General features: G+C 43.6%; 1 protein-coding gene and 1 non-coding gene across 9 annotated transcripts in view; one reads left to right on the top strand and one right to left on the bottom strand.

Annotated features, from left to right (window-relative positions):
• Positions 1-273: 273 nt before the first annotated feature.
• LOC132221492 (U6 spliceosomal RNA) lies at positions 274-380 on the bottom strand. Its single transcript, XR_009450021.1, has one exon. It is a non-coding gene; the product is annotated as a U6 spliceosomal RNA (small nuclear RNA).
• An 11,553-nt stretch (positions 381-11,933) lies between these two features.
• Positions 11,934-23,688, top strand: part of NPL (N-acetylneuraminate pyruvate lyase) — a 30,052-nt gene continuing 18,297 nt past the window's right edge. Inside the window, exons 1-3 of one of the 8 annotated variants that reach the window (XM_059673485.1) lie at positions 12,235-12,253; positions 13,020-13,050; positions 15,566-15,637. In XM_059673485.1, coding sequence (XP_059529468.1) covers positions 15,570-15,637 — 68 coding nt within the window. In that variant the 5' untranslated portion in view covers positions 12,235-12,253; positions 13,020-13,050; positions 15,566-15,569. Of the gene's footprint in view, positions 12,254-12,424; positions 12,527-13,019; positions 13,051-15,565; positions 15,638-23,688 lie in introns of those variants that run through there. The other 7 variants (XM_059673483.1, XM_059673479.1, XM_059673478.1 and 4 more) reach the window with 7 other exon arrangements.

The raw sequence follows: 23,688 nt of genomic DNA, 5'->3' as shown, positions 1-23,688 counted from the left end.
TCTTGCTTGGAATATGCCCTGACTTTCATTCTTAGAACCCTTGCCTTTCATCAGTTCTGAAAGACTCTCATTCATGATCTCCTCTATTATTGCCTCACTACTGTGGGGTAAACAGTTGGTTGCCCTACAATATCCATTTTCCCCTACTTTCTTTGAGAATAGAACTATCCATTTTTTTTCTGGGAACATAGCTAAAACCACTTTCTGCCTCCCTGGTGGTTTTGTGATATAAGAAATGATATGTGTATCTTCTGAATAGTGCTTTTTTGCTTTTTTTTTATGGAACGCTTCACGAATTTGCGTGTCATCCTTGCGCAGGGGCCATGCTAATCTTCTCTGTATCATTCCAATTTTAGTATATGTGCTGCCGAAGCGAGCACTCTGAATAGTGCTTTTAAAGAAAACAGGCGTGCATGTCCCTTTTCCATTCCCTGCAAACTCCCCACACGGCCCAAGATGCAGACCCGAGGGCCAGAGCTCATGAAGCCATGTGGGATCCTGAAACAGAAGCCACAAATTGAAAATAACAGAGCCGCCCAAGCTCTTGACGTCTGGCCTGTTATATGAGAGAGAAAGAAATCTCTATCTTGTTTAGACAAGATATTTTGGGGTCTTATCTTTCAAGCAACTTCTATTATATAGTAACAATTATACCTCTGTCTCTGTACTCTCCCCTTTCCTTACACCTTCCTTAATGTGTGTGTGTGTGTGTACATGACCTTCTTACTCTAACCTCCACCTATCCTATTCATGTTTGTATTTTCTACCTCATTGTTCTCTGTGCTGCATTCAAGATGATCGTCTTTCATCTTCAAGGTGGCTTATCCTCCTCAGATGCCTAATGTGCTAGTTAGCATGTCCCTTTGACTTTCTAAGGTCAACAAGGCTATTTTTAATTGCTACTTGGTTTCTTTTTCCATAAACCTGCTCTCTTTTTTTTTAATAATAAAATGTTCTTTCATTCTATGCTTTCCTTTATGTCTGACATTTAAAAGTTACTTATTTCATAATGTCTTCCAGATCTTTTTAGGTTAACTCCGTTCTCAGATTGCTGATTTTCCTGTTTATCTTTGGTTTCCCCTTCAGGGTGATTCATTTCCTCATTTGACTTGTAATTTTTTATTCAGACTTCATCTTCAGCAGGGCTGGTCATCCCATTAGATACCTGTATGCTTAAATGGTAGGGGTACCCCCACAAAGCTGTTGGTTTGTTTCTGGAGAATTTCTGAGGGTTCAAAGGTCCTGAACCAGCTTTTATGGTAATTTCTCAGGTTGAGGTTTCTATAATCCTTAGGTTGTATAAATCTGAATCTTACATTTACTCACGTTAAGTCATGGGGGGACACACATTTCCCACCTATAGCCCCAGACCAACCCCAACTTTCCTTCCTGCTTCCCCACAATAGTTATCAATATTTTCTCTTGCCGCCCCCTTCATGGGTGAGGTACCCCCTCAGAGCCCCAAGGTGTACTGAGAGAACTCTGTCACAGTTAGGGTTAGACAAAATACAAGACACCCAGTTAAATTGGAATTTTACATAAACATTTTTTTTTTTAGTATAAGTATATCCCATTCATCTTTTGGGCTATACTTATATAAAAACAATGATTCATTGTTTATCTGTAATTCAAATTTAACTGGGCAGCCTGTGCCTTTATTTGATAAGTCTGACAACCCTAGTCACAGTGCTGTGCCTAAGCTTGGCCCGAGGCCACATTTCCTACCTGAGCCTCAACACCACAGCCCCCAGATTCTAGCACCTACATGCAGGTCCAGCAACATTAGCCCAGTGATCACACCGGCTCCAAGTTCCTTTTCCGAACTAGACTGTTTCCTTTACTCTTTGCAAGACTGGTTGTATATAAATATTTTTAATGGCTGCCACATGTTATCTAGCCTTTCCAGGCGACAGCAGTGGGAGGGAAGGCTTGTCCATGACAGCTGCCTGCCATGTGTCAGACATCCTTTCACGACTTTCTCTGTGCCCCTCGCCCTCCAGGTGAGTGCTCCCTACAGCGGAGCACAGAGGGTTAATTCAGCCTCAGGAACTGGAAGACAAGGGAGTAGCAGGGACAAGTCCTCAGGACTTAGGCTTCAGGGATGCTGTCCATCTCAGCAAAAGGACGTTTTCTTTTTTGGATTACAAGGGATGGATTTTTCAAAGAGAGGCAGACATGTCCCAGTTTTAGCTAAGATTTGACTTCCAAAGAACCTGATTATCCAGAGATTTTCTCTGCATTTTGGGGGCACAGGAGAGGAAGAAGAAGTCTTACTGTGCTGCATTTTATTTTCAGTGGGTTAACTGAAAGATGAGAAGCTAGAGGGCGAGGTAAAAATAGAAAATTATTAACTAAAAGGGCTTCAAACATGTATATTTTAAGACCTTAGTCAAAACCTAGAAAACGGAAGACACCGAGTCATAGGATGAGAAAATAATGTGCTTTTGTGTTGAAATGCTTCAAAGAAAGGCCCCTTTCAAAATAGTTCTAAATAAAGTTCTCGGAATAGAAAGCGCGTATTTTGTTTTCACTTTAGACATGGAAAATCCCTGCAGGCCACAAATTCCAAAAGCCTTTCCAGATATTTTCCGATTTTTTTCAATAATTCCACATCCCCCACGTGGTTTCCAGGCAGGGCTTTGGACATAATCTCCAAATGAAGTTTTACCTTCTGTTTTTATATTCTCTGTGTTAAAGCTATTCATTTGTTCAAGATAAGCATTTAAAATACACCACATTTTTAAAGCTATATATATATATATATATATATATATATATATATATACACACACACACACACACACATATATATATATATATATATATATACACACACATACATACATATATGTCTTTGTTTTTCAGCATCCCAAAAGTCTTCAAAAGTGATCCATGCCATGGGCTTTCCGCCCCCTCTGATACAAAACTCATGATTTATAATCCTCTGAGTGTGCATACCTCCCAAACATCTCCTACCTTGATGTGAGTTCACAAAAACAACATATACATTCTGCTAAATAGGAATTATTTCTAATTCAAAGGAAATGGAGCCCTGGCCCATGTGGCTCAGTTGATTGGGCAGCATCCTCACACCAAAAGGTTGCCTGTTCAATACCTGGTCAGGGCCCATGCCTGGCTCTGGGGCTCCATCCCCAGTAGGGGGCATGCAGGAGGCAGCCAGTTGATGTTTTATTCTCACATCAATGTTTCTCTCTCTCCTTCTCCCTTCCTCTCTCTCTAAAAAAAAAAAAAAAAAAAAAAATGAATATAAATATTCTTCTAAAAAATGAAGGAAATAGAATCATACTCCTGGCGCTTGTCTCTTGTCCCAAAACTTCTTTGTTGTGTGAAATCATTGGCTCTAACTGCCTCTACCTCCACCCCATAGGTCTGCAGGAATCTCTCTAAAATAGGTCTGCCCATTTTATGAAAACTCACTGGATGACAAAGTATGACTACCCAAACTTTGAAAACAAATTAAATCAAAGAACCATAGGGTTCTAATACATGTTTTATTAGAGTTAACCATGTAGCCTGGAAAACACTTGGAAATTACACAAAACATAAAGAAGTAGAAATCGTATCTATCTTCACCACTCAGGTACGTTTCTCTGCACAAAACATATTTTTAACAAAAATTGAATCATGTTTTACAAGTTTTAGAATTTGCTTTCTTCAATCATCTATGTATAGTAAACATTTCCCACCATATTAAATATTTTTCTCTAGTAGCATTTTAGTGACTATAGATTCCAGTTTATAAGTATGTGTTAATTTGTTTCATCCATCCTCTGTCTGGGGACTATGTGATATCTACAATTATCCTTGCAGAAAAATTATTCTTGCAGTCAGCCATGATTAGAACCTTGGGATAAATTCCCAGAAGTAAAACTTACCTTCGGTCTGAATAATATACACATATTCAATATCCAAGGTACACACTGCCAAATTACTTCGCAAAACCTTTATTAGTCTCACCAGTGGTATTTAAGAGTCTATTTACCTGCTTTAAGGATCTTTTTATAAAGATAAACTAGTCAGTAATTATCTATCATGCAAAAGTATTCTTCGTTAATGAAAAGGATTTACAACATGATTTCTTTAAACGCTGAACTCTCCTAGTACATGTAAAACATTACTCAATTTCAAATATGATTCTAAGTTCCTGTGGAAATTTTCTGTAACACAATAAATAAAGAAAACGTATTTCCCTATTTAATTTTTGTTTTAAATGGAGCATTCCACCTCTCAAAGAATTCTTTCTCTTTCTGTCCTCATCCCGATGGAGAAGAGATACCACAGTGCAGCACAGTGATTCTGCTCTTAATCTGCCCCCTATTTCATATTCAGTTTCCCATCATGCACTGCTAAATACGGCAGCCTGACATGCTGAGAAGCCTCTCCTGAAGACTGCAGCCCACACTCACCCATCTCTTCACTGAACTCCTATTATACTTATTGTCTGTACCACACAATTAGCACTTTATTATATACTGTCTTATTCTCTAATTGTCTGTACCACACAATTTAGCACTTTATTACATTCTGTCAGATTCTGTAATTGTGTCATGTATTTTTGTCTTGTCTTGCCACCTAGATCACAAGCGCCAAGGTGGCAGGGGCCGTGTCTGGTCCTGCTTTAGCATTTCCCACAGCACCAAACACTGTTCCAGGAACAACAAAGTGGGTCTTCGACAAACACTGGCCTTATTGGTCGGTGGGTGGGTTGGGAGACTGGTTGACTGACATTCTGATGGGCTTTACATAGGCTGAGTTATGTAGAACCTGGAGTAGGAAATAGATATGGTGCTGGGTAATATGAGAGTTGGTCATTCCAGCCACTATCCTTCAGCCCAACCTGCTTTATCACCTAGCAAGCCATTTAGTCTCTCTCTACCTACATTTCTCTGTGAACAAATAACCCAAAACATGTGATCAGACAATACTGGTTTTTAAATCACATGAAAATCATGCTTTTCACATAAAGATTTTACATTATAACATTGTCCACTTGGGCAGGCACTGCCATGGAGGGGAAAGAGATCAGGTTTTAGAATTAAACAGCTGTGTGATCTTCAACAAATTATTTAACCAATACACCACCCCCCTTAAATGAAACTCTCGTTCCTTTTCTCTGAAATTATTCCAAGGACTATAATCATCTGTGATATTGCCAGTGAGTGTCCGTAAGCCTGCTAGGGTATGTATTCTTATTTTTTCCAATTCTGCAAATACCATGCCTTGAAGTAAGTGTTGAGTACTGTTATTATCATAATAAACATAATTAGTACCTCTGTCTCCCACTAGCTGAAGGGTATCTGCCTCAGCTGTGATTCATGGGATTACTTCTCCGAGAATAAAGTCAGGTAACTACACAATTTATCTTTCTTGGTTGAAGAGTTGTTTACTGCTAGTGGTCCATCCCATGACATCAGACTTACTTCTAGTGAATACTAAGAGAAGAAATATTGATACCCAGCATGAACAAATCCACACCCCACTGTCACTTTCCCTCTGCTATAAACATTTAGGTGAAGTGAACACTGAGTTCACCATATTTCTCTGAATTTGGGATGGAGCGAGTAAAATGTTCTGTCCCTGTGTCATCTGCTTGTTCCCCTTCTGATCAATATGTTTTGTCATACTGTTTTGGTTTTCATGTTTCTGTCTTTGTTTTTTCAGTTGGCAGGTACACAATAAAATGTAACTAGTCAAATAGTTGTTCAACATGTTATTCTCTCAAAACAAGATCAGTTTAAGCCTCTCCTGGAAGTTCTGCTCTAACCCTGCATATTCTCCACCCCTGAGGACCACGGGGCCCAGAGAGCTTTGAATGGCTACTTTGTAGGGTGGACGACAGCCTTGAAGAACAGCTCCCTCCCTGTGTGTGTGTCACCTGAGCATCCTTTTGGTAAAGATGGGAGGGGCCTGAGCCTTCCTGTGCCCATCGTTGTATACCTATGCTGAGTGACTGTGTTCGATTATTCTTTCAAAAGGATCGATCAAGGTCTGCCATGTTACAGGCAGGAACAAGGTGCTGGAGACCACATAGAGGAAAACCACACAGTTAGGAACTCATGCTGGAGGAACCCACAGTCTAATGGGGAAGCAGACATGTCAACAGATAATTGCCATGCAGGGAGATAAGTGTGAATAGAAAGTGTGGCCAGGGTGCTAGCCTGGGCCCAGCTGTGCCCACCACTAAGAATGTGACTGATCTAAGGGAACAGCTGACCTGGTGAGAAGCTGATGAGAGTAGAGGGAAGTGACTGCTTGAAGCAATTTCATGGCAGCCTTGAGGTGGAAAGGATGATAGGAAGGGGTAGCCTTGGGGTGGGGAAAGGGAGATGGGAAAGAAAACACGCCTGTCTTGTCCCTGCCTTAACTCCCTAGACTTACACCTGAGCCTATAGAGGAAGATCGTGCAGGTAGAGTGGGAAAGGGCTCATTGAGGCACTGCTTTGGGATTTGGGTGAAAAAAATATGGCAAAGTAGAAGAGAAGGGGTCTCTCTCCAGGTCTTTAGGCCCCGGAGGAGAAGAACAAGCTTGGTTGAGTGTCTGACACTGGTGGAGATGAGACACTGCCCCCCAGTGGCTTCACGGCAGGGGATATCAACAAGGAGCTCAAAGTAGAACAGGAAAGGATAGGAGGGGCCACATTGGTGGTACCACCGTGCCTCCCTGAAAAACTGGGGGAGACTTGGTGGGCAGGGCGGTTGTGTACTAGGCAGTTGGAGGCACAAGCCAATGTAATGTGAGTCAGAGCCACTCAGACAATGGCCAATACCGCTAGTGCTGAGGCCCAGGTAAAACTCAGGGCAACCCAGCTTCTACATACCCAAAGTGTGTGAACACACAAAAGCACTTATTTTATGGCCACAAGATTAAGCAGAGTGACGTCTATACTATAGTTAGTAATGGGACTGAGCTCTGGTAGGTGGAGAGACCAGAGGTCCAAGGTAACAAACGGAGATTCGGAGACCAACGTGGGGACTGGGGGTGGACACGGAGTGACGGTGAGAGGGAGGTGAGCCAGGCTGCTCCTTCCCCATGAGTAGAGGAGTTTAAACAAAGCTCTGATGGAGGCGTTTCCAGCAAGATGGAACTAAAGAAAATGGCCCTGAGGTTTCAGACAGACTGGAGTCAGATGACTCATGGTGAGACAGAAATGTCCAGAACCAAATTCTAAAAATCAGGAATACCACCTGAGCTGAACAGAATGAAATTCAATCTCCCAGCACATGGTTACATGGAATTCAAACAAACAAAACGCATTTCCAGCAGTACTAACGGGAACACTGAAAAATAACTCCCTCAGGCTCTCAATCCCCTTTCCCAGGAGAAATGACTGATAGCTGCTGGCTCAGTAATACAAATGTGGAAGTGGTTAAAGTATGCAACTATTTCCCTGTAGGTTGGTAAACAGCCATTGCTTTAAGCCCCTGGATTGCTGCCCCTCCCCCTGAAATTTCAATCCATCATTAAAGGTTAAAGCTTAGATGTCGGAGGATCTGCATCCCTCAGGCTCACAGCCGGCTCAAGGTCAGCATCCCTGTTAGCCAACGCTAAACCAGCTGTTTAATATTCTGAACATCACTGTTTTCCTTCCAGAAACTATCTATGCATTTCCAGGTGCACTCCTACACAGGCCTCTTTTTTTTTTTCTCTTTCTGTTAATACAAATGGAAGAATTGAAAAAATACTGTTATGTACTTAGTTTTGTTTTTGTGTTTAACCTACTTGGTCCACCTTTAAGTGCATGGCCAAAAACAGAGTGCATATTTTTCTTTCGGAGCTAGCAGAATTTGGCTACAGCTGACACACCTAACCTGAGAAATGGAGGACAGTAGTAAAATGTTGGGGTACTTCACAGGCCAGTAGGCCCAGAAGAACTTGATCAATGGGACCGTGCAAATGACGCCGAAAGATGGAATCTGCGTGAGCTACTCCAGGATAACAAGGCCCTGATGGTTTGGGCAGAAGGAACAAGGAGAAACAAGACCAACAAATTCTCCCCCCGTGCCCCTCCAGAGGCCATCTGGGCCCCCTTCGACCAACTGACGGGAGAGGCCTGAGCCTTCCTGTGCCCAGACTATTGGCACCCAAAGTCAGCTGTTACCCAGAATCTAACCAGCCTTGGGTGGAAGCAAATTCAATTTCAATGGCACTTATCGAATTCTTTCCAGGGAGTTTTCCCTTCATTCAAAAGGAACATAAAGTAAAAGTTCTTCATAAAAGAGATAAAAACATATTTCTCCCAATCACCCCATTTTTACCTCAAATGCTAAAAGGAAGCAGAGTTATATTCACGAGGGAGAAAATACTAAATTAAACTTGAACCAGATTTTTAAGTATCCTCTACATATCAAAAAGTTAAGACCACTGAGCATACTCTTTTTATAGCCATATTTATGTTCAAAACTCAAAGAACCAGTATTGGGCGGGGGGGGGGGGGGGGAGGATTAATTTTCCATGTCTAATTTCTGTGTTTCTAAACATCACTTTTTCATTATTTTAATATTAAGAGACAGATTAAAGGAGAATGTTAAAATTGAGATTGTCAACTGCACAGATCTGGGGGGAAAGGAGGACAGGGAAGTGGGATCAGGAAAAGATTACCTAATATTTGTATTGTTACTGATGTTCCCAGAAACTTCCAGTTTGAGTCATTAAAAGAGAAAGCAATTTCTGCGGATAGACTGTCACCTAGTGGTGAGTTTTTTACCTTATTCATAACGTGAGCAGCTAGAGTTTGGGGATGCTCTTAGAGGACACTGCACATTCCTCTTTGAGATCCTTGGGGAACGTTTAGTGTATTGTCCCAGTAGAATAGACTCACTTGTGTGTTTCTGGAAGGCCTAGTGTTCATGTGGCCAATAGCTAACACACAATGAACCTCCTTCAAAAGGAGTTTTGCCTCTGTCATTACTTAAATTATATTGTCAGAGACCCTGACAAGCAAAATTAGTATTAACTTTCTCTCCTGTTTTCAACCAATGGCACCTTCACAATTCTCTCTTTCTAGTAGTCATACTAGGCCCGAATTTTCTAATTAATAGGAAATGACAAATGAATGTGCTTAACCCATTGGCACATCAGTCCAAAGGTACAATTCAGAAAGAGGGTCTCCAAGTCAGCAAGGAGGCAACAATGTCCAGGTTTAACCCACACCCAGAATTCCTCCCTTCTTGTCCTCTAAGAGGCACGACACTCCTCTTCCTCCAGCTCCCGTGCCTGCCGAGCTCCCTAACTTCCTGCTCTCTGTGCTGACACCAATCCTCCTGGCCACAAGGGCCCCTACTATTGCATCAGCACCCGCCAACAAGGAGGCGCCAACCTCCCCTCACTGCTAAAGTCTATGTTCGGTCCACGGAGGTAGCATTCTGTTCTCAGTTACCAACATTCGTTCTGCATTTGATACTAATTCAACTATTTCTTGAGTGCCTGCCATGTAGCAGGCACTATGGGTGTCCCAGGGAACAGAACAGACACACACAGTCCTCAGGAAACTTAACAACTAACGGGGAGAACTAAACACTACATCCCCAAGCTATTTCCTCTTCATCACTGGGTTTCAAGCTTGAATTGTGGTGGGAGAAAAAGATGATGTGGAATAAATAAATATTTATTTATTTATTTATTTATTTATTACAAAACAAGAGAGTTGAAGGGAGCAAATTTCTCCAATCCCACCCTCCCTGCACTGCACTGTGGGAAAACAAAGAAGCAGGACATGCTGCCAGCCTCGATTACCTCCCAGTGGAGTTAGAGGTCAAGAAATAAAAGGATGGCCCTAACTGGTTTGGCTCAGTGGACAGAGAGTTGGTCTGCGGACTCAAGGGTCCCAGGTTCGATTCCAGTCAAGGGCATGTACCTTGGTTGTGAACACATACCCAGTAAGGGGTGTGCAGGAGGCAGCTGATCAATGTTTCTAACTCTCTATCCCTCTCCCTTCCTCTCTGTAAAAAATCAATAAAATATATTTTAAAAAAGAAATAAAAAGATGAAAAGTTAAGTGGTGATGATGATAAAATACTGGACAATACAAGAAAGGTCATAGAGCCCTTGCCACTTATCAACAAAGTGTTAGAGGCTAGTACTCAGCATTTTGTTGCTTCTTCCCTTCTTCTAGGGCGGCCCTACTCTTGTCTGACTTAGCTCAGTTGTTACCTCCCCCAGGAAGAATTTCTGAAATAGTTTCCTGCCTCGCCATGTACACACACACACACACACACACTCACTCACTCACACACACAGTCACCTCTCAGCCCCGATTAGTCTCCCCTCCATGTTTCTTAATATCTTTGCAGAGGTCTATTGCTGCGCTTACCATGTTTTTAAAGTTAAATGTCTTTCCCACAATTCACAGTAGAGGCTGTGGGTTTCTTAAGGCCAGATAGTGGATTCTCTGATGTGCCCTCCTTCAAACCTCCTCATCAAGGGTGCAGTGTGGAACCTCTGTCCTGGGAAGATGGGCACCCTCTCTCCTTCCACAGGGTCAGCCCTGCATAACAACCTGAAGGCCCTCCCTGCCTTCTATAGCTCCCTCCTCAAGGAAGTGCTGCACATCAACCCCATTTTAGCATCTGCTTCTTAGTGACCTAACACATTATTATAAGGAATTGCTTTGGCTGCCATATTGATATAAACAGGAGTTTAAACATTTAGAATATTGGTTATTTGGCTGATGATGTTAAACTCATTGACCCATACCTTTGGGCATTGAAATACTTAATTTTGCATATATTAAAAATATGACTGAAAAAAATTTGCAAACATTGTCTCATTAGGATACAATGTTTTTGTTAACATTACAAAACAGACAGATATAACTAGGACACTTCCTCCCTTCCTCTCCTTCCTTCCTTCCTTCCTTCCTTCCTACCTTTCTTCCTTCCTCCCTTCCTTCCTCCCTCCCTTCCTTCCTTCCTTCATTGAAGGATAACATAACAGAGTAGTGGTTAAAATATCAGCTCTCAGACTATCTGAAAACAAATCAAATCACAACTCAACCATTCAGTGGCTCTATGGCCTTTGGCAAATCACTTAAGCCCTTTAAACCTCTGTTTCTAATCTGTAAAGTAGGATGGTGCTTCTTCATCTGTAAAATGTGAATTTAAAATATAATGCTCATGCCCAGGCAGTTTGGCTCGGTGGTTGAGCACTGACCTATGAACCAGGAGGTCACAGTTCCATTCCCAGTCAGGGTTGGTTCCATGCTTTGGTTGCAGGCTCAGGGATCGGTGCAGGAGGCAGCCAATCAACGATTCTCTCTCATCATTGATGTTTCTCTTTCTCTCTCTCCTTCTCCTTCCTGTCCGAAATCAATTTTTAAAAAATTAAATAAAATAAGTAATAAAAAATAATGCCTGCCACATAGGCTTGTTTTGTGAATTGGTGAATTAATTACTGGTGCTTTGTGTAGTGAAATAACGGTTATCATGGATTTAGAAGCACTTTGGAAACTAGAAAGCCTTGGGGGTGGGGGGGGTCTTTTCTCTGAGTGAAATAATAAGCATCAGCCCTTGGTTTGTTTGGAAAACGGAGGTTCCCTCACATCAGCGAGAAAGCAGGGGGCCTACTTATGGCGGCGTTTCTGATTTATCGGCACAGGACATGATGCTAGAAAATAAACGTGCCACTCCTGCAAGCGGAGGTATTTTGGTTAAAATTATGTTTCCCTTTCAAAACTCTTTTTAATTATTCTCAAGAATGAACCAGAAAAGCTGCTGCCTTAGCACCCAGCCCATCTTGTATCAGGTCACCCCTCTTTCTACCGGGAGCGTGTGCGGGGTTGGGACAGCGACCTGTGGGGTTCAAAGCCCACAACCTCCAAATACCTGTGGCTGCAGGGCCCGGGGAGAGGGGTGGCAGGAGGAAGGGCGCCCCGGGGCGTCCGCCAGCGGGAGGCGCACGGGCGACAGGCGACCCGCGCTGCGGCCCGGAGGTGCCGGCGGGCTGCATGCCGCCCGCGGGGAGCCGGCGCCGCGCCGGTGACCGCTCAGCCCGCCGGGTCCGGCGAGACCCCGGGAAGCGCACGCTCCACCCGCGCGATGCGGGGCGCGCGACTCTGCGCGACTCTGCGCGACTCCGCGTGTCCCGCCGCCCGGCGCGCGTGCAGGAAGCGCCGCCGAACTACAGCCCCCAGGGGCCTGGGCGTGGCGGGCGCGGTGCGGGCGGGCGGCCCGCGGGGATAAAGAGCGGGGCGGGGCGGCGGCGGCCACGGAGAGGGAGGCGGACCCGGCGTCTCGGGTGAGCGCGGCCGGCGTGGGCGCGGGCGGACGGGCGGGGACGGGGAGGCCCCGGGATGCGGGGAGAAGGGCGCAGGGGACGGGCTCCAGGGCGGGCGAGGAGGTGCGGGCCCAGGGAAAGGAGGAGGCGGGTGACGGGGAAGCGGGGCCAGAGGAAGGGGGACGGCGACCCCCCGGGGCCTGAAGCAAGTCAGGAGATGGGGGCTGGGGACCCCTGGGTTCCTGCCAGGTCCTTTCGTCAAAATGACCAGGATCGGCGATGGAGCAGAAGAGAGTTGAGCTATTGAACTTGATACAATCTCTTCATTTTGGGGGAAGTTGGTCGTATTTCTGTGCTTTGGTTTTAGTTTTGTTTCTCTATTTCTGTTTCTTCCTCTCCAAGTATTTGTCTGTCAAGTCATTCTTCTTACCCAGAGTTGCCCTTTCTCTCTTTCTCTCTTTCTCGCTTTCTCTTTCCCTCTCTCTCTCTTTCTCTCTTTCTGGTTGTTTTTCTTTCCCTCCCCCCCTTCCTTCCTTCATTACCTTTTTTTATTTTTTTTAACTTCGCCCTCTTCAGAGAATTTGACTAAGGTCACCTGAATTATTTGCGCTAAGAATTCTTGTCTGTGGATAGTGTTTTGAGTCATAATATTCTAAATTCACATTAAACCTTAAGCCGGTGAACATTCTAACCATTTGCGTTGGATACAAGCTATAAAGAATTTCAAAGCATAACATTACCAAGTTTATTTAAAACTCAAATTGACAAAATTTCCATGCTTCTCCAGTTACAGCTGCTGTGATCTTTTACCTTTTAAGGTAAGAAACATTCAAACCTGTGAAGACTTTTGGTGAGTTTATTTGAGCCAAACTGTTGACAATTGCCAGGAAGCAGAATCTCAACGGATTGAGATAATGCTCTGGAGAATGGCAGTTTTGCACTTTGTTTGATACGTTACAGTCAAAAGAGGAGGAGACATAAGTGGGTTACATGGAATCCATTGGTGATAGATTAGGGAGGTGGGAGAAAGCAAAGTGGGGAGACCTCTGGGATTGGATAAAAAGTACAGTGATAGACACAAACTTCTTTTATTTAGGTGGTTAACAGTCAACAATTAGCAGTAACATATGGGGATCTGTGGTCTCCCAAGAGCATTATCTGTGGTTTGAGGGGTCTGGAAAAAGGAAAATTACTTTGACATTCCAGTGATACGCTATCATAGCTGCAAAAAGACAATAGGTCCAATTAAAGTAAAGATTGACCTTTGTCAGGGAAGATACCAACCAATGACACCATAAACTAACTGCTTTTAAAAAGTTTTAATTTCAGACCAACTTTAGGTCTCTGAGTTTGCAAGGCCGCCCTGAGCTAGTCAGGTTAGCACGTGGCCCCTTTTTATCCACAACCCCATCCCTTCCTGTAGGAGTGTCACGGTTCACAAAGTCAGCAAACTTTGCTCATTTATTTAGCATGTTACTCTGTACAAAGATACATTCCTGCTCCCAGATGGCTTACAGATTAGAAGGGAAGCCCAAACTACCCTGCTAATAACTCTGACATAAGGCTCTTAATAAAAAGCCAGTGTTTGGGGGGAAATTCTAAGGGGTACAAAATTATTTTCATCTTGGGGGAATCAGGGAATGTTCCCTAGCTTTTAAAAAGTTGACTAGACTGAAGGGGCTGAAATGGGAGGTAATGGCATTCCAGGTAGGAGAACCACGGGAGAAAGGCAAGCAGCCAGACGAGTGAAGGTAGGTAGCAAGAGGAACCAGCTGGGCTAGCGTACTTGGAAGCATAAAGAGATCATCACAGAGATCCGGGCCAGGGAGTTTAATATTTATTTTGTGAAAGCCAGGGTAGAACATTATTGGCAAAGGCCAGGTCAGAAATGTCCATGCTACTGGGAGATTAATCTGGCAGCCTGTGTGGATTGAAAGAAGATAAAGAGAGCGGGGGTTAAGACAGTGGTTCCCAACTCTCATCTCATTCCCGCATGCTTTGAAAGTTTTAACCCATCATTTGTGCGTGTGTGTGTGTGTGTGTGTGTATGTATTGCCAGTCTGAGCTTCTGACCACCGTAAGAGTATCTGACCCTAAGCATGAAATAAATGCAGCCCAAAGCCCAAGAACATGGAAGTGCAGTGTGAACAGCCTAGTGCTGTTTGATTTAGGAGACTCTCTGTGCTGAACCCAGCTCTTGGGACACTTATCACTTGAACTTTCTTGAGCCCCCATGGGCCTCTTGGGACCTGGGTTGGGCCCATTGGTGTAGATAAGAGGTAGCAAAGGGTAAGTTATGAGAGGGGCAGTAAGGGGAGAGGGAAGGAATGCAGGAAAGACGATAACAGAATTGAAATGACTTAGCCCCTGAATTGGCAAGAGTAGCTAGGGCTGGGGAGGAGGTACCAGTAGAGCTGGGATGACAGGAAAGAGCTGGTGAGGGAATAATGATAGTACTTGCTAATGTCCTATAGCCATCAGACAAGACTTCATGGAGGAGGCTGAACTTGTACTTACTGTGTGTCTGGCACTCTTGGAAGTCATCATTCAGCTACAACCTGAACACTTCATTCAATCAACCAGAAAGTCATCAATTTTTCATTGGACACAGGTGTCTGCAGAACACTCAGTGAAGGAAAAGCAAAGCAAATGAAATGTATTCCTTGTCCTGGGGAGCGGGGTCTAGAGGGGGAGAGGTGAATAAATACTTGTGATGTGGTTTACTAGAACTAGGAAAGCAGGACAAAATGGTCAAGATTAGAATCTGAAAGGAAGATGAGCTGCAGAGATTACACTGAAGGCTTCAGACTGGAAGAGCTGATTCTTGCTTAACAGAATGAAGATACAGAAAGATAGGAATGTCCCAGTTCTCCTGACCATATTCCAACTTAAATAATAGTAATTCTTCATATATCTGAGCTCCCTGAGTTAGGATCATGTTCTTTAATCTCTTGTTTTTTATCCCTGCTCTTTGAGGTTTGACATTTTCTCAATCATCTAGATCAGTGGTCGCCAACCGGTGGTCTGTGGACCACTGGTGGTCCGTGAGGTCTGAAAGGTTGGCGACCGCTGATCTAGATAAAGTTGGAGGCCTTTCCAATGGTATGTTGCCAGGCCACTGTTCTCCTGACTTTAAAAACATAGTTTCCTCTCCTTTCGAATTAAGCCCTGAAATTCTACATTCTCAAACTTGCTTGCTGTGTTTGCATACTTGCAAGCATTTTTTTTCACAGTTCTAAATGGTGAACAGACTTTGCCCAGGAGTTTTATCATTAATTGACATTCCTTGAAGAAGAGAGTAATTCTGTTGTATTTTTTTTTTTTTTTCTGCAGCTCAATGGCCTCCCGGAAGAAGAACCTTCAAGGTCTGGTTGCTGCAACCATCACGCCGATGACCGAGCATGGGTAACTACTATTTGGGACCTTGAAGGGATCTGTTCTCCACCAAAATGGACTGATGTTCTCTGCGTAACAGTCACTTAATCTGTGCACTTCTGTGGTACCGTTGTCTCTGGCCCTAAGTCAGAGACGAGGTCTCTATATCTCAAACAGAAAGAGAGAAAAGATACAGCAGCTCTCCTTTCTCCCAGGGTCTGTAGCTCCACAGTGCAAATTCTCCTTGGATTTTATCACAGCTTTGGCTTCCCAAAGAAGGCCAGTGGAATTGGATGAGACTTTCATTTTAGCAGGATTTGACCTCACACCCTGACCTGGCTCCTCTAGATCCTGTCTCTAGACATCTGCATGATTCCACCTCAGGCTGGTCATAGACAGGATGAAAGTGGAGAAGGTAGCTGTAAGAGGGACCCCTTAGGCATGTTTGCAGTCTCATTTCAACATCGGTTACATGTTGGGGAGCCTGCAGGAGTGGGAGGTAGCAACAGATGCTGAGAAGTCATTGGCCAAACAAGTATTTTGACTTCCACATGAATAATATGGCCATCCATACTGTTTTGCTTAGACTGTCAGATAATGGTCATGTGCCGTACATGTCCATACGTGAAATATAACTTCTCCCTGGGACGTTGCCACTTAGGAAAAGGAGATTCATCCACCTCTTGCATCTAAATGTTTTTGACATTTTAGAGAAGTCAGTCTGCCAAAACCATCAGAATTCTGGTTTCTTTAAGCTTCTTTCTTCCTCTACAAGATATAAATGATCATGGAGTTATGTGTGCTAAGTGAGATTATCCATAGAATAGTGCTTAGCTTAGGATCAATATGCACTTAGATCCATAAGTTTGAACTGCTTTTGTGGCATAAGAGCGGGGGTAAAAGGAAGATGAGGAATTTAAGATATCTTTAAATAAGGCTCTTACTTATTTTTGGTCTTCTGTTGCTGAATTTGTAAACATTAATCCTACCCCTTTAAAGTAGATGAAATTTCTTTAACTTTTATTGTTATCAAAGTTGGCCATATTCCAGTTTTCCTTTTAGATCATTGTGAATTCAAGAATTCCAGCTTCTAGGATTCATGAAAATTCACATCTTTGCTAGTTCTAAATAAAACTCTTGCTGAGATGCCATTTAGATTACTCAATGGTTAGTAGCATTATTTTTTTTCCTGTTGCTTCTCTTTTTCCCCAAGTTCTAAGAAAGACTGAAGTCAGCTCCTTCTTGTTGTGTCAGCCACTTGCCGGACAGATAAAACAGAGGACATGTGATTGCATGAGCAGGCAGAATTTATTTCCTGTTTGCAAACTCAAAACACTACATCTGGTCTATGCTACTTTAATCTTTTCAATCAGACCCCTGTTAGCCTAGAAGTGGCTTTAAAAGTCTCGTTTATTCATCTGGGACCCATTGAGAGTGTCAGTGTGTTCTTCCTCCCTATTCTGCTGTTTTCCTGTGGCCGCATGTATAGGAGCTTACTAACATAACTTTGCTCTGCTGGCTCCTTCGTTTCTCAAATACTTCTGGCCCTCCTGCCTCCACTTCACTGTTTCCTCTTTTTTCATCAATTCAAATCAAAATAAGAATGTATTTTTTGTAAGAAACTTGTAAGAATTAAATTAGTACATTAAAAATGTATATAGCAGCCCAGCCAGTGTGGGTCAGTGGTTGAGCCAGGAGGTCACAGTCCCATCCCAGGTCAAGGTCCATGTCCAGGTTGCAGCCTCAACCCCCAGTGGGGGGCAGACAGGAGGAAGCCAATTGATGATTCCCTCTCATCATTTACGTGTTTTTTTTTTCCCTCTCAACCTCTCCCTTCCTCTCTCTGAAATCAATAAAAACACATTTAGAAAATAAAATATAAATAGGGCATAGTAGGCACATGAGCTGTGTTGGTTCCCTGTTCTCCCACCAGCTGCTCCATCCAAACAGTCCCCTACATACAAGTCAGGTTTGGAGCACCTATGAGGAGTAGCTGGCTTTTAACTTACTTGCCCACAAGGGAATCTGCACTCCTGACATGTTTCTAAGAGATAGGACAAAAAAAAGGGTCACATGGAATCTCACACTGAACATTCTGCCTCGTGACCTGCCATTGTGGGGTTCTTATACGTGGCTCATACTGTATACCATGGCCTCCATAATTCTTGGCTGAACAAGAACTATTTATTCCCGTCTCCTTTTTCTTCATGATTCTAAGGCATTCTTATTACCAAACCAACTCTCTGAATATAATTTGATGTCTTTAACTGGGGAAATTGGCAAAAAGAACATGTTAAATGGATTGTCTGAGTTGTTAACCTCCAGCTTTGCCACCAGCTAGCTGTCTGACCCTGGGGCCGCCCTGTCACCTTTTAAAAGTTCCCTTTCATATTCTGTAAAGAGAGGAAGTCCAACCACATTCTCTCGAAAGGCCATTCTAATTCTGGGAGTCTGCAGTCCTCCGATGCTATGTCATCGGGGATATCTTGGTGATCCCCATTAAGTAAGAATGAATAAAATACCTGCAACTCCGGTTTCTCCTCCACACTATAGCCCAGTGAGCTTCCTCGTAAACCAAAATGCAATGATGTCACTCTCCTCTTTAAGAATCTCTGTTGAATCTAAGCCTTGCAACTCATTTTATGATCTGTGGACCATTTTCTCTAACATCACATAGGAACTTGCTAGAAATGCAGAATTTCAGGTCCTACTGCATAGGATCTGAATGAGCTGGGTGAAAGGTGAAAGCCTAGCCCTAGACCCTCTGGGATGACAGCGGAAGTCCTGTACAGTCTAACCATCCTGCTACACTTCCATTTCCCCCAAGCACTTCATACCCTCCCTTCCTCTGTGCCTTTTCACATTCTGTTCCCTCTGCCTGTTTCTACCGCATCCTCTCCTTTCTCTGCTCCACTTGAACACTTCTTTCCATCTGTCAAAACCATCCTTTGGTGATTCTTTCCCATTTTCCCTAAAAAAGAGTAAGAGGATCTCTCCCATGTGCACACCATTTTCCATTAGAATTACTTGTTTATAGTAAGTGTTAGAGTAAGCTGTTTGTTACATGCCTGTCTCTTCCAGGAGGCTCTGAGTGACTTCACCGTATTCAATAGACATTTCTCAAGTACCAGGCAGTACACAAGGATGGAGCATGTATCTTATTTATCTTGGACTCTTCAGCATCTAGCACAGTGTGTGGTGAATTTTGGTTTTTCATGAGAGAATATATTACAGGGATGATTAATGCTGATGGTCAGGCAAACAGAGGGAAGGAAGCTAACACTGATTGGCTAAACACCGTGTGTCCATCATGCTGGGTATTTCAATGTACATGTTCCAATTTAATCTTCACAACAAGTCTGTGACAGCTACCATCCCTATTTTTACAATGAATGAAACCAAGATCCCAAAGACCTTGCCCCCAGCCACATAGCCGGAAAGGAAAGTCTCTACCCAGTCCAATCCCTGTCTGTTTCTACACTGGAGTAAAAGATGTTTGCTTTCCTTCATTGTTTCAGTAAGTCACTTTTTCCTTCAGGCAAGCACAGTCATTAGAACAGAAAGTCCATTTCAGATTGGTTACAATGTCAAGAAAAAAAAGTTGTGTTTTCTCCCTCGACTGCCCTTGGCTTCACCATGGGAATCTTCACCACATTCTCTAGTAAAACAAAACCCATTACCCCAGTCAGAAAGGGCCTGGCCTGCTGGCGTCGGAGTTGTACAGATTACCATCTTTTTACCTGTGTTTGGGAGACTGTGACCCATATTCCCAGAACATGCCCTGGCACGGTGGGGCTGACATAATCCCTGCCCGTGTCTCTGCTGAAGGAGCTTCAAAGTAATCAAGTAGTTACTTTGCCAAAAGCACACATAACTTCCATTGATTTCAAAGGCTGAAAAATGTAGGGGAAAGGCAAAAAACTTGGAATGTCAGATTCCCCGATATGCACGCCCAATCAAGCCCATTGTGAAAAGAGCCTGCCTGTCCTCTTGATTCTGTATACACAGAGCCTTTCCTGTGTACTGTGTGCCAGGAGAGGAAATACACAGTAATAGGGATTTTTCTCTGAAAAGACACTTCAGAAAACTCTATTATCCTTATACTGTAAGAGAAGAGATCGGTATAGTCTACGTGTGGTTTCCTAGTTCACCACTCAGGGCCTCGATTTATGGTTAGAAATAACGTGATTAAAGATCTCTCTTCTTACAGAGTTTGTAAATAAATGAAATGTCTAAGAATAGAGCATTAGCTAAATTAATTATGTGTATTTATACAATGAGATGCTGTGTAGCCAGTATAGTAACAGAATATCTGAAGAGGTGGGGGAAATAGTCAATTTAGAAATGCTGTGAAAAAAAATATTACAATACTGTATAATATGCCTATATTTACTTAAGAAAATACTATATTGTGTATTTATGAACAGAAAACTATCAAACTAATAAGAGTAATCATCTCCAGGGAGATCCTGAGTGGTTTATTTTTTTCCTTTCTTATTGTGTGGACTTTCTAAAATACATGATGTAGCTTCTGTAATAAGAGAAAAAAAGTTAAATACTTTTATTTAAAATACAATCATGGACCTAAGGCAAAGAATCTGAACCCATGGGAACTGAAATTAAGATATTAAATTGGAGTTCAGACTGAGAATGACTCCAGGAAGCATGGGGTTGGTTCAGGCCAGTCTCCCCCGAGATTACTGGTGAGCTGTGTTCTTGGGGCTCCTGGAGGAAGGGAAGGTGCAGTAAAAAGCCGGTCCCGCTTTTTCAAGTGGCCTGGCTGGTGCCCCCTCTCACCTCCATGAGCACCGAGCCCCAAACAGCTAGTGAGGAGAAGAATAATTCATTCTTACTGTTTCCTTCTCTCCAGTGACTTCTTGGTAACTGACAGAGTGCCTGCAGCAATGGACATGAACCCAGATACCGAGGGGAGGTGGAGTAGGTGGGAAAGCAGGGAAGGGAGTAAAGTCCCCAGAGAGAATTATCATCCTGTTACCTCCCGAGCCCTGCTATTTGGGTGCCCTTGTGACAAATACGGTAGCAGCTCGAGGCGGTTTCACTGGGCTCTCTTGTGGCTGGGGCCACAGCATCCTGCCAAGGGCCTCCGCCTTGCATCTGCGGTCAGACAGGGACCCGAAGTCCCTGCGGTGGACGGGGGCTTCTGTGCCTCCATGGGGGCAGCCACTGCGCCCCCAGCCATTGGTGCCGTATGGAAATGCAGGCCTGGCCTTGTTAGATCTTCTGACTTTTCAAATAAAATCATTTTTCTTTTAACATAGTGAAAGTCAACAAAACACATTGGGGGACCATCCCTTTTCAACCTCTGACCTCTGTAAGGGGATTTAAAAGTTCCAAAAGGCCATACGTCTCAGAATGTTGGGTCACTCTGCCACTGCCCCAGAAATCTCACCATTAGTATCACTCCTGTAGGCAAGAAGCATTTTATAAGAAGCAGCAAACTTTCTTGGAGGGTTAGGTCATCTGTCACCCATTGGCAGCCCTAACCTGAGTGAAACTGCTGTAGCCTGTCAGTCATCCAGGCCTAAAAGAGTGGGGGAGGTGGTGGGAGACAAGTGTAGATGTTGAGCATTTATGCCAGGGGTCCTCAAACGTTTTAAACTGGGGGCCAGTTCACTGTCCCTCAGACCGTTGGAGGGCCGGACTATAGTTTAAAAGAAAACTATGAACAAATTCCTATGCACACTGCACATATCTTATTTTGAAGTAAAAAAACAAAACGGGAACAAATACAATATTTGTATTTGCATGTGGCCCGCGGGCCGAAGTTTGAGGACCCCTGATCTATGCTGTGCCTGGTGCTGACCAGGGGTTGCAAGGTATAAAAGACACTGTCAGGAAGTTCTTGCTGCAGCATACATAATTGATATTTATAATAAAGGAGACTGTGGGCTTGGCTGAAGGTGTGGGGTACTTTTAGTTTTCGTCACTGTGGAGCAGTAACAGCAGTAATGCTTGAGCATTTCATTGGAGCCTGAAACAGTGCCAAGCATTTGTGCTGGCCTGGCCGTTTAAGGCCCCCGTGGTGGAGGTCTCTGCTGAGTTTAGGAGTCCACTTTGGGGGGACACACATGCACACTAACAGATGGAGTAAGTCAGTTTCTCTCTGTAAGGATTTCTGAGAATGTAAACAAGCTCTCCAGCTCCCTTTCCCAGATGAGAAGGTATTAGATGAAAGGGAAAGAATGCACAGTGCCTACCAGGCCTGGACCAGAGCTCTAGCTTCTCCTTGGTGACAACCACAGTGCCTCTGTCAGGGTCCTTGAGTTAGTGGTGAGACTGGGGAGGTGGTAACACTTCGGTGAAAGGGTACAGGAGCCACTGTGTTTGAACCTGTAACTCCAGCACAGGCTATCACCCAGCCAGGTTCTTCCCAGTTTTTGCTCCGTGACTCAGAGCTGTTCTGTGACTGTTTGCATGAGTAGATGGACATCACTGGTCAAAACCAGAGTTCATGTCACACAAACAAAGCCCCTACTGATTGCTCCTGCGTCTCAGAGCTTATCCCAAGTGGGGAAAAACTGATGGAAGCAGTAAGGAGCTGGGATATTGTAAAGATACGGTTATAAGTGGTCAGAAATGCCCAAGGTGCAGAGAGATTTCAAGAAGTTGAGCAGGTCAAGCTGACCTACTAACTAGTAAATGAGGGTCCTGAGATGGACTGTCTAGGCCAGCGGTTCTCAACCTGTGGTCGCGACCCCTTTGGCGGTCGAATGACCCTTTCACAGGGGTCGCCTAAGACCATCCTGCATATCAGATGGTTACATGACAATTCATAACAGTAGCAACATTACAGTTGTGAAGTAGCAACGAAAATAATTTTATGGTTGGGTCACAACATGAGGAACTGTATTGAAAGGGCCAGAAGGTTGAGAACCACTGGTCTAGGCAGATAACACATCCATCTTATCTTTCAGTAAGAGCAACCTAAATTCGTCCCTGTCTCCAGGGAGCCTCCCTGCTTAGCAAATCTGAGGGGCCAGGATTTGGCATGTAAGCAAGTGGGCAGGGAGGGTTAAGGTAGTGATACCTGTACACTCGCCATTATGGAGGGAGTCTGCTCCCCTTGGCGGCACACCTGCTCCCAAGGGCAAGCAGGGGGCTGGCTGTCATTTGCATGTTGTGGGCAGTGATTGTGAATTCCTTGTTTTGGTCTCTGGTTCCCATTCCATTTGACAATACCCTTTGATGTCTTTGTTTTCTCTATGCATCAGATTTTTTTTTTTGTTTGGAACACAAAGTACTAGCTGGCTGTCATTTGCGTTTTTGTCAGTGGGGCCAGAGAATCCTAATTTAATTTTAACTTCGTTAGCATTTTCATAACATTTAACACAGACTTGCCCCACACTTCTTTCTCCTTTGTATTTTCGCTCTCTGGCCACCATCTGCCCCGCCTCTATTTTGACTGAGAACAGGTGGTTTTATATGGCTTGTGTTTGAGTCAGTTTGTAGATTTCACAGTCAACATGATTTTGAGGAGAAGAGCTCTTACTGCCTTAAGCATCAGATGCTCACAAGGTCAGTACGCTGCAGAGCGCCTGCAGATGACAGGGGATCTTGTTACAATGCAGATTCTGACTGGGTAGGGCTGTGTGGGGCCTGGGACTCTGCATTTCTAAGACTCCCTCAGGTGCTGCTGCTCCACTGACTGCACTTTGAGAGGCAAAGTTCCTTTCCAACTGGTAATCCTCTCTGACTTAAAACTCGCAAATGCATATGGAGTTATGCTTTCATTTGTTGTCACAACTATTAAGTGCTAAAATTCTTAAATTTAGTAAGATTGAATTTTCCTATTTAATAAGCCTAAGAAATTATTGCTTCTCACCAAGTAGAAAATGTTCTCATTTAACCATGCCCCCAAACGTCACTCTTCCCAAAAAGAACAAAAGATGATTCCGTAACTTCCTTTTGAACATTATTTTTTCAAGATGCTTTTTTAATAATTAAATGTAAAGTCTTTGTTGACTAATAGTGTTTTGCTCACATAAGTGAGGAACATGTGGCTGAGCAGAGAAACCACCAGACAGAAGAAAACAAAACAAGAAAACAGGAATTATGCAGAG

Source organism: Myotis daubentonii, chromosome 18, assembly GCF_963259705.1.
Source record: "Myotis daubentonii chromosome 18, mMyoDau2.1, whole genome shotgun sequence".
NCBI lineage: Eukaryota > Metazoa > Chordata > Mammalia > Chiroptera > Vespertilionidae > Myotis > Myotis daubentonii.
Note: the sequence above shows the minus strand (reverse complement) of the source record. Positions and strands in the feature narration are given on the sequence as shown.